Source organism: Canis lupus, chromosome 3 (assembly GCF_003254725.2).
Source record: "Canis lupus dingo isolate Sandy chromosome 3, ASM325472v2, whole genome shotgun sequence".
In the NCBI taxonomy this organism is placed as follows: domain Eukaryota; kingdom Metazoa; phylum Chordata; class Mammalia; order Carnivora; family Canidae; genus Canis; species Canis lupus.
Window position 1 is genome coordinate 23,977,109 of NC_064245.1, and position 11,435 is coordinate 23,988,543.

Sequence of the window (11,435 nt, forward strand, 5' to 3'; positions counted from 1 at the left end):
CTGGGGCAAGTTACTTACCTTGTTGCACCTGGCTTCCTCACAACTATGAATAACAAGTTGAACTATATTATCTGTTCGGTTAGTTTTTCTTCTAAAATTCTGTTTACAGACTATGTATTTCCTAAACCTATGTAGTACACCTGCCATATTTCCTATCTCTCTATGTTTATTTTAAAAGAAAACTTCAAGCGAATTGACCAGTATAATTTGCCAGAAGTAGGAGGAAACCATAAAAATATATATACAATGAATATAAGATACTTTCATATTCCATCTGGATACCTGCTTGCTAATAGCTTTGGCATAAAGCCTCCTGTAGCTTTGTTTGAAAAGGAGATTTACAATATGTCAGAGGAGGATGCACTCTAAGACTGTACTGAAGACATAATTAGAGATGTTGAAGTAGAAACTCTAAAAAGGGTAACTTTTCCTGCCTAGGCCCCGCACCATCCCAAAGCACTACGTTTTCCCCGCTATTGGAACGCTTCCTGACCATATGACCCATTAGCACATGAGCCAAGTAAATGTGTCCAAGAAAGCAATTTAACTGATAAATATTTTTATAAGTGCCTTTTTGGTGCCGGGAGATGTGAAGATTTCCAAATCTTGGTTGCTGTAATCATGTGTGCTGTGTGTTTCGCTCACTTTCAGTAATGCCCCTTGACAGATGAGTCTTAGGAAGAACTCCTTTTCTAAGGTAACATGGCGAGTGGTCAGAGCTAAAACTGGAATTTGATACCAAGAACATTGGACGAACACTGGATATGTTTTTATCCACTATGATCAAGGGGTTTACAGGAAGGGGAAATTCTCTGATGGGGAGAAGACCAGAGGCTTCAAAAAGGCAGCAGTCTTTGGCAGCTTCTGGCTTCAGGAGATTCTTAGAGGCTCCAAAGTTATTTGGGTGATAACCTACAGACTGTCTTTTGTTCCCACTGCATTAACTGAGGTACTCATGGGAACTGTTAAATTCCTGTCCCTGCAGATAGTGTTTCTCCATCTTTCTTATGTGCTGCAGCAAGGGTGGGAACAGTCATTAACCAGAGGCCATGCCTTGCAAGAGCTAACATCTTAACAGTGAGCATTATACACAGGAAACCATTTCTGAACAACTGAAAAAAATATAAATCTTCAAAGAATAAGGTCAGAGTTCTACCCCGTGTCTTCTCTTCCACTCCGCAGCAGTGACATTCTCACGCACCTTACACATTATAGCTCTAATCACACTTTGTTTTGTAAAGATTGCCTGTCTCCACCTGTTAACCACTATCTGCTTGAGGGCAGTCAAGTGCCAAGAACGCAGTTAGTGCTCAGTAAATAGTTTACAAGTGATTGAATGTTAGACACAATGGGTTTAAACTATTCAAATACTAAAACAAAATGTGCATGCCATGGAGAGGCCATGGGAAGTACTGCAAAGGAAGCAACATTTGATTTGGACCCCGAAAGGTGAACCTGGTCCTTCCAAAGGGTAGAGGGCATGAAAAAGCAAGGGAGAGGATCTTTCCCCAAAGGGAAAACTGAAAAACAGATGCCATAGACAGTCTGCATCCACATGGACTGGTTTAAGGCTCCCAGCTTTGGCAATAGGGTGAGATAAAAGTCTTTATCATAGCTAATTTCAAACATTTGGAAAAATAGAAAGAGTAGTATATTGAATCCCTATATGCCATTGTCCAGCTTCAAAAATTATCATGATAAAGACACCTTATTTTATTTTATATAATCCCACTTCCACTGAATAATTTTCAAGAAAACCTCAGATAGCATATTATTTTGTCTACATATGCTGCAATATACAATAAGGACTCCTATTGTAAAATGAAATTACAAAAAATATTTAAGATAGTCATTGTAGAATAAAATTTGAAGAAGCTTAGTTGCTAACCTGAGGATACACATGAAAAGTGACTTGATAATTTCCACATAGTCTGGGATAGATGAGCAAGGTGCAGCGATTATATACCTAAGAGTTTAAGGGCTATGTGGCAAAAGAGATCTTGTGGTTATTCCTTATTAGCTCAAACCCAGTTTTTGACTTTTTTCATTATGAGTTACATTCTTATATATGACCATCAGGCCTCGTCAATCTTACGACATACATAAATAAGGCCAGGGAAGCATATCATTTTAAATGTCATGATTATGCTGCCTTTTCAACTGTAATTGTACAATATTTTAAATTATATTAGTCATTTAATATATACCAAATGCTGTGTGCTCCAAAGAATTTTTCCAATTAGAAAGAAATCATTCTTCTTTAAGATGTCCAAATTATATGGCTTGTATTTATATATTACAAGATTTTATTCTGTCTTGGATTCAAGACAGAATATATGTATATATATTTTTTTGTATTATGTATATATAAAATGCATATCAAACCATGGGCACTTTGAAGGAACAGACCATTCCCCAAACCTGTATTCTAGAGGACTGAGCCCAGTGCCTTGCTCTTAGCTGTGACTTAAGAATTGCTTTATGAATAATATTGATAAAAAAATTATAAGCTTTTTTGAAAGACTAAACTACATGTGAGCTGGAGTTAGCCGTGGATAATTTTTTCATATAAAAGCTTTGATTGGGTAATACCTTCTGATTTCTACCAATTACCCATATTGCCAGGAACAGCACCAAGCAAGACTAGCCTTATGTAAATATAACGGAGAGATTCCACTCACTAGAAATTAATGAGTAACTTGGTCTATACAGTTCATCTCAGCAATCAATAAATAAAAAATATGAAAAACAATACTTTTTCTTCCAATCTCCCATTGTGTTGGTTTTCTGCTGTGGAAAATGGGGCCAGATACACAAAAATATAGTCTGAGAGCTATTAGAAATTGAAAAATAATTTCAGATATGTGTAGTACTGATAGGCCCTGTAAGGAGTACTGAGGAAGGCAAAATTATACTCCAGGGTTTCTGTCCTTCTATTATTAAAGTTACTGAAATTTATATTAGCTCTCATATGGGCCATGGTATGAACATGTTTCAGATGTCTAACAAATTGATATTTGCCCACAACTAGGATGAATTGGACTGTGCAATTATAAATATTAAATAATGTGTTTTCAAAACATATTTCTACTGACTAAACTACTCACATTCTTTTCCATACAATAGATCATCCTTATTAATTCCCTTTGTTGTGATGCATACCAGCCCTTCATGGGAAAAGAAACAACTTTTGATTACATTTTGACAGATGAGTATAAAATAATCATACTTGGAAAATAATCACACGCCCTTCGTTTTCACCGAAGGAAGTTTAGCTTGTATTTTTGTAATGCTGGATGAAAGCAATAACCATTCTCCCCATAATTCAGCTGCAGGAAGTACACATTTTTCCACAGAGACAGGTTTCTGCAATTACAGCCTTAGATGTTGAAATCTTAACATGCTGGAAGTAAAATAAGTAAATAAATAAAATACTAACAAACATGTAGTTCCAGAAATGCCCCTGCTGGTAAGAAACATTTAATTATTGAAATATGTACACCAAATGTGCACAGTACAGTGAAACTTTTACAACCTTGGCTAAGACTCAGAAATAGATCTTGATTTACTAGGAATGTAGTGTTTCCGTGATCATCAAACATTAATTAAAATTCAAGTAAATGTTTTGAATTAATTTAACAATAAGTTGACCACTTTTTCCTACAACTGAAAAATAATGAAGTTTCAATATCGGGTCTCGTTATGACTTTAAGAAATGTTTGCATGAAGTTATGTTAAATTTGAAAGGAACTTAAATAAAAATACATTACACTGAATTTGGAACTGAGTCAACCATGGTTCAGGAACGTTCAATGCTTAATCAAGAACAAATGACTCAGGAAAATTTTTTCCTAATGCTCATGAGAGTCCACCAAATAACACCACAGTGAATTTAAGCCAGAAAGGTTGTCTAGGTCTTGAAAATTATTGTAAATTAAAATATCCTACATTCCCCACTGTTCCCTTTTTGAGACGTTTGGGAAACAGGATCCTACCCAAATGGCTTCTCTCTCCAAACTTTGAGAATTTTCTTTCACTTGGGGTCTAGCTGCCAAAGAAATCTCTTCCGGATAAATTAAATATGTTTCTTTTCATTGGCATTGCTGGGGTTCTGAGGAATGAGGATGAAAGGCATGAGAGGACAGTGAGAGCTCTAGCAGCTCCTTCCCAGCGCTAACTGGGTTCTTAGCTGGATGCCTGGAAATAGCTCTTCTTAGATAGAACCATCTCGGGCTCCCCTCCACCCCCACCACTGCAGGGGGCAGTGACAACTGAGAGAGTCTTTTCCTCCTTCCTTTTGGCTCTGATTCAACTTACAGATCCTTCAGCCAAGAACCTGAGAAGGCAGGATGAAATCAGGAAGCCTTCCTGGATCCCTGCCTCTAGTGAATGGTGCCAGCTGGACTGCCCTGGAGGGACAAACGTGTCCTGCAGAGTCCTTGGGTGGACATGACTTGATTTAGGCTATTGAAATTTCTTCTTGTAGAGTCTTCCAGGACAATTTATAAAAGGAAAACATTTCCTGTGTCCTGGTTACACTATTAGTGAATTGTACATTCATCTTGCATAGGGTCTGCAGTCTCATAAAATAGCACTTGTGATATAACCCACCAAATTACTGTGTCAGTGGGACAACTTTTATATTCCAAGTATTCTTTTAAAGATTTCATTTATTTTATTATTTATTTATTTATTTATTTATTTATTTATTTATTTATTTATTATTGAGAGAGAGAGAGAGAAAGAACGAGCAAGGGTGGGGCAGAGGGAGAGAAAAAAAGAAGCAGGGAGCCCAATGCAGGGCTTCACCCCAGGATCATGACCTGAGTCAAAGGCAGATGCTTAACTGACTGAGCCACCCAGGTGCCTCTCCACATGCTAAAGTATTAAATATTACTAATTACAATAAAATAATCCAAGGCAGGACCTTAAATACCACTCTGAATTAACTGTCTTTTCTGGGGAGATGTTTTGAGGCAGTGGTCCCTGTTAAAGTCCGGCAAATGATACAACATTGCTTTCTTATGACATAATTCTCATCCTTTAAGGGAAATGCACAGAAAGTCAGGAGATGGCTCAATCACCTCCAGGGATTATTTGACCAAAAAGAATGCTTTAGAGAAGCCATTGCATCTTCCCAGGCAAAGTCAAGCGCCAAGGCACAATGTTCACATCAGTTAAGGGTTTTTGCCCTCTCGCATACTTAACTTAATTCTTTGGCATTAACTAAGTCAATGTTTATTCTGTATCTACCTTGCACAGGACAAGCTTTGGGAAGGTTGTTTTTTGTTATTTTTTCTATTTGCAATAGAAATGTTTTCAAAAGCTAGTTTCAATTTGCAACATATGAATATGGAAGCTGAAAAGTTATTTTTAAATGAAAGTTCTCATTTCAGTTGTGCTGTTCAAGAACAGAAAAAAAATAAGAAGAAGGGCCACCACGCTAGAAGTTGAAATAGATTAACAGAGTACTCTTTATGGAGTATGGAGTGAGGTATGCCTCACTGTAAACAATTCTTATTAATATGAACTAAAGCTGCTTAACTAGGTTTCTGTTACTTAGATAAACTCACTTTAGAGTTTCTCCAAATAGGAAGCCTCCTGAGTGAAAAGTCCTTAGATCAGTTTTTAGGAGCATATGTAAAAGGAAGTATATAGCTACACTTGATTCATTTGTTACCACATTTGTTTATACATTTAAAAGGCTATAGGAAGCCAGGCACCTAGGTGCCTCAGTTGGTTAAGTATTTGACTCTTGATTTTGGCTGAGGTCATGATCTCAGGAACGTGGAATCAAGCCCTTGAGTCTGTTCTGCGCTCAGCACGGGCGGAGTCTGCTGGAGATTCTCTCTCCCTCTCGCTCTCCCCCTCCCCTCCCTCCCCTGCTCAGGGGCACTCAATAAATAAATTAATTAATTAATTAATTAATTAATTAATTAAATCTTTTAAAAATGAAATATAAATCCTAAGCTAATTACTAATTATATTAGAATACTTACTAATAAAAACATGGAGAATTTTGATAAATAACTTCTCTCTGAGCATGATTTCTATATCCGCTGCCGCCTTTAGTATTCAATATTGACTTTTTCCTCACTGAAAAGGACTCAGTAGTAATCCATTTTAGGGTTAATAACAGAAGTAGCAGAAGGGGGATCCCTGGGTGGCGCAGCGGTTTGGTGTCTGCCTTTGGCCCAGGGCGTGATCCTGGAGACCTCGGATCGAATCCCATGTCGGGCTCCCGGTGCATGGAGCCTGCTTCTCCCTCTGCCTATGTCTCTGCCTCTCTCTCTCTCTCTCTCTCTCTCTCTGTGACTATCATAAATAAATAAAAATTTAAAAAAAATTAAAAAAAAGTAGCAGAAGGGAGATTCTCAAGGAAGCTCTTTGAAAAAGATAACCTGTGGATGAATCATTCCAGAAAGGAGAGTTGTTAAGGCTTGAACTGAGCTCTTGGCAAAAGGACCAATCACTGAGATAAACCCCATAGCTAACTGTGAGATGCTTGGAGCTGAGAGGCTGTTTATATGCGAAAGGGACCATGAGAAACCATCGTAAGGTGACCATAAACTCTAACTTGACCTGATGGAGATTTTATTGCCTTTTCACCAGTCAAGTGGCATTTGCTCCTGGTCCTTACTGACTGCACCACTAACCCCTTGGCCTCTCCTTTGGACAGGTGTGGTGTTCCCCTACTTCCCACGACTGGGGCGCTACAATCTCAATTTTCACGAGGCGCAGCAGGCTTGCCTGGACCAGGATGCGGTGATCGCCTCCTTCGACCAGCTGTACGAGGCCTGGCGGGGCGGGCTGGACTGGTGCAACGCCGGCTGGCTGAGTGACGGCTCTGTGCAGTACCCCATCACCAAGCCCAGAGAGCCGTGCGGGGGCCAGAACACGGTGCCCGGCGTCCGGAACTACGGGTTTTGGGATAAAGACAAGAGCAGATACGATGTTTTCTGTTTTACATCTAACTTCAACGGTAAGTTGAACTAACTGCACTCCCTTCTTTCCTGTCCAGGGGATCAATACGTATTGTAACGAAACATTCAATTTTTAATCCTACCTGCTTAAGGAAGAAAGAACAGAACGTGGCCTTGACATGTTGCCTTCAGTTTGAAAAGATGCAAAGTTCTGTAACATTCATAATTTTTTAAAAATCCCCCTAAGCAAAAATGCGTATTTCCACTACTCCTAGGTTCGTGGCATCCGATTGTAATTATAAAACAGTTTAAATTGCAAACTTGTTACGGGGTCTCTTTCTTATTGACAAACACCTTGCCGCCACTGCGTGTGATAGACACGTAGGCCCTGGGCTACAGATTTCTCAACTAAAGTGAGACCAGCCTCTATGTCACGCTCTCTTGCTCTAAATTACAAAGTCAAATATGTTCATAGTTGATCAACCAAACGCACAATAAAGAGAGAGCTCAGAGTAAAGAGAACTTTGCAAAAAATAAATAAGTAGCAATAGGACTGGAGGCGAAAGTGGAAGAAGAGAGATCCAGGTGGCCCCCGTGTTGATGACTTGATCTGTCACCTTCACCATAACTCCCAACCTTGTCTTGCTCTGTCCAGAATCAGCTGCGTAATTTGTGAGGCTCAGTGCAGAATGAAGATGTGGGTTCCATGATCAAAAATCAAGGATTTTAAGATGGTGACAGCAGCATATTAAATAAGCGTGGGGCCCCATGTAACTGCACAGGTCACACACTCCTAAAGCAAACCCTGGCCCTGTCGTTTTATATTCTAGTTCCCTGGGGACATGCTTTGGGAAAAATAGCAAGGGATAGGGGATGGCCGAACTTTCTGTAAAGGGCCAGGTGATAAATATTTTTGGCTTTGTGGGCCACACAGTCTTTGTTGCAACTACTCAATGTAGCTCCGTACCCTGTCATGCAAAACAGCCACACGCAGTATTAAAGCGATGGCTGTGGCTGTGTTCCAACAAAACTTCTGTTGACTCCTGTGCTGTAGACTTTGTGGACCTCCCTGTGGTACGGATGATAGAGCCGACCTCTAACTAGTGTTCCAGGGGCCTCGGCCTTTCCTTCAAATCACATTGTCTTAGTCTAGAAAGACGTGGCAAGCTCGAATGTATACTTCCATAACCCGTATGTGATGGAGGGCAAAGAGGCAGCCCATAACAATGTGTGATCAGATAAGAGAGTCTGATTACACTCCACATGAGCCTCAAAGTCTGGGAAAATCTTCAATCAGTGTAGCACGTCAGCCAATGGATGTCGCACTTTATACGTTGTAGGCATATTTAATATACATTAAAGGCATTTCAGTAATTAACTTTATTCAGTGAGTGGTTAAGACTAACACGCTCTTCCTTGTGAAATCAAGAAATGGTTAGGTGTCAGGGCTCCCACGGAGCAAAGCTGAAAAAAAAAATAAATAAATGCACCCTTCTTTGCTAGGAACTGAACAGACTGGGGTTCACATTCTGAGTCTGCATTATTTATGGCAAGTGACTTCCTGTATTTTTTGCATTTTCATACTGTAGTCTTTGAATCAGAATAATGTCTTATTGATACCTGTAGTGAAAAGGACTTGAGGGCTTTTGATTTTTTTTTAAATGGACTTTTATGTCAGGAATGTGTTTTGATCTTTTCACATTCAAATTTTGCCTCTCCAGAAACTTGTGCGAGGGTTCAGTCTTGCTACAGCTAGAATTTAAATAGCTCTTGCTTTTAACGTGGAATTTTGTCTTCTCTAGTGCTACAGAAGGGCCCTTTTAGTCCCTAATTAGCTAACAGAAACTGCATCTGTCATTTCCCTTCTCTGTTTCAAAGCTGTAAAAGGGCATGTCTGAACGCATAGCAAGGGGCAAGGAAAAAACTCATCTAGCAGAGAATGACTGAGGGGTGCTACATTTAATGGACAACCCCATGGTCCCAAACCTTGACAGCCATTGCTCTATCTCCCCCCCCGCCCTTCGTGGAAAAGCACTTGGGTTTGGGCTCCTTCCATGTCTGTGGGGCTCAGCTGCAGACAGGCCCATTGACTCTCTCCCCTTCTCTCCACAGGCCGGTTTTACTACCTTATCCACCCCACCAAGCTGACCTATGATGAAGCAGTGCAGGCTTGTCTCAACGATGGTGCTCAGATCGCCAAAGTGGGCCAGATATTCGCTGCCTGGAAACTTCTGGGATATGACCGCTGCGATGCGGGCTGGTTGGCAGATGGCAGCGTCCGCTACCCCATCTCTAGGCCAAGAAGGCGCTGCAGTCCTACAGAGGCTGCAGTGCGCTTCGTGGGTTTCCCAGATAAAAAGCATAAGCTGTATGGTGTCTACTGCTTCAGAGCATATAACTGAGCGTGCCCCTAGAGCACATCAGTTTTAAAGTCATTAAGAACATGTGAAAGGTTGTTGTTTTTTTTTTTTTCAATATGAACTCATGCAAGTTACCAAAACTGTGATAACCCTTTTTTACTTACTGTAAAGAGTCATTTTCATAAAGACCAATTCATTGATTTGTTTTGTAAAGCTATCATTCAATATATATTATAAATTAATATAATTTTAAGGGAAGCGCTATATTAAGGAGGCTTTAGAGCCCAACTGTTTAGGCTACATCATCCCAGTGAAGTATCCTTTCATGAACCGGGCATGCAATAGCTTGAGGTTTGCTAAGATTAAATTGAGGAAAGTACAGCTACTCGGAGCAGCAGCTTCCACAAGCACAAATTTTACACATTTGTACAATTTTGAAATGCACTACAATATACAAATTAGAGCAACAGATTTGAAATACAGGCTTCTTTACATAAACTGAGATTCCGAGAGGTTGCACAAAACTCAGTTTCACAAGGGAACAAGCTACACTTTTCTAAAAGATAATATTTCAAGTCTCCAATAAACAGAATCTTTTAGTCTTTAAAATCCTGCCTTTTTGACCGAAAAAAAAAATTCATATGGACTCCAATGCATAATAACAAGCACAGTTAAAACTCCTTAATAACCCCATTTATATGAAGTATGAAACGTAAATAAGCAGATAATATTTAACCAATGAGAGACTCCTATCTTCTTTTAATTAAAATGACATGTACCTGAGAAAAATTGTTAAATCTTTTGAGTAGCTTTACTGAGTTATATTTAAATTCTAAAGGCCGTCTGCTAAGCAGCCATTAGCATCTACTCAGGGCAGTTATATAGATAAACTGCTGGACAGAAAAATTGTAAAATTTAGCAGCTTGATTTTATGTTAGCCTATGAAATATATTGTCCTATAAAAATAACTTTAAACTATTTAATATTTCCTTCTTTACCTTACATGAAAAAAGTTTAAATCACAAAAGGAATGAGTAACTATACACTTGCCTAACCAAGAAATATAGACCCAACTTTCAAAATTTCTATTATTCTACTTTGTATATATACTAGAAAGCCCAACCGGTGCCTGTGAGGGGGGGGAAACAAGTGAACAAAGTAGTTCTAAACCTTCCTCCATATAGAAAATGTGGTCAGTGATGTCACTTTCCTTGCTGGTCATCATTAGGCTTAAATGAAATGCAGAAGCTCCCATCAAAGAGTTTACACTAAAATCTTCAGGGCTTTAAATGAAAGGGTAAGGCCAGTTTCAGAAAAACAACTTTAGACATTAGCAGCTCCAATATTAAATAAAGCTCTGTTTTCCTATATTTTTATGACTGTTGAGACCCCGCAGGGACCAATATTTGTATTCAATTTACATTTCATGGTTTCCCATTGTTTCACAATGAGTTCTAATAAATGGGATTTAGTATAATAATCCAAGTATGACATAGCTGGTATGCTTTCATGAATGTTTTTATGTAGATTTTCCTCCCATGAACATGAGTAAATAAATCTGTTTCCTGAATTGATTGTGGTTGCATTTAAAGCTCTGTAATAATTCTAATAAATTTACTCTATAAATATAGAGTTAACATGTGTAGAAGGTATAGAACAATTGGAAGCCCATGAAACCATAATTATATCCATATATTATCTAGACAAAATATTGTAAATAAGAGTTGATCATTTCTTTTATTGAAGCATATCTGGGAAATTTCAGATGCTTTAATATTGAAAGAGGACAATGTATGCATGCACATTTTTACATTAGGCTGGATATGCAAATTGTACAAAAATATAAATCCAAAGAGATTGTAAAGTTTAACTCAGACACTGCTGATACAACTAGAACTCAAACTACTAACCTAAAAATACCTGAATGGTCTAGGATAAGATGAATATATTATTTAAAGAGGGGACTATCTCCAAAATAGCAACTTTAACACCTCAGATATGGGGGTTAGCATGTTGGAGGAAGCCCATACTTGAGTGATTATGCCCCACATTATAAGAATTGTATCGGAAATGCAAGTGGGAACACATTTCTATTGAAGCAGATATGTAAATTTCAGTTATTGCTGCAGAACTCTACCTTTATAATATTTTA

General features: G+C 38.6%; 1 protein-coding gene across 4 annotated transcripts in view; it reads left to right on the forward strand.

Moving 5' to 3' along the window:
* HAPLN1 (hyaluronan and proteoglycan link protein 1) overlaps positions 1 to 10,853 on the forward strand; it is a 76,459-nt gene extending 65,606 nt beyond the window's left edge. For all 4 annotated transcript variants that reach the window (XM_025437803.3, XM_025437804.3, XM_035714591.2 and 1 more), the window contains 2 exons: positions 6,680 to 6,982; positions 9,036 to 10,853. In XM_025437803.3, coding sequence (XP_025293588.1) covers positions 6,680 to 6,982; positions 9,036 to 9,325 — 593 coding nt within the window. In that variant the 3' untranslated portion in view covers positions 9,326 to 10,853. The remainder of the gene's footprint in view (positions 1 to 6,679; positions 6,983 to 9,035) is intronic.
* Positions 10,854 to 11,435: the final 582 nt, after the last annotated feature.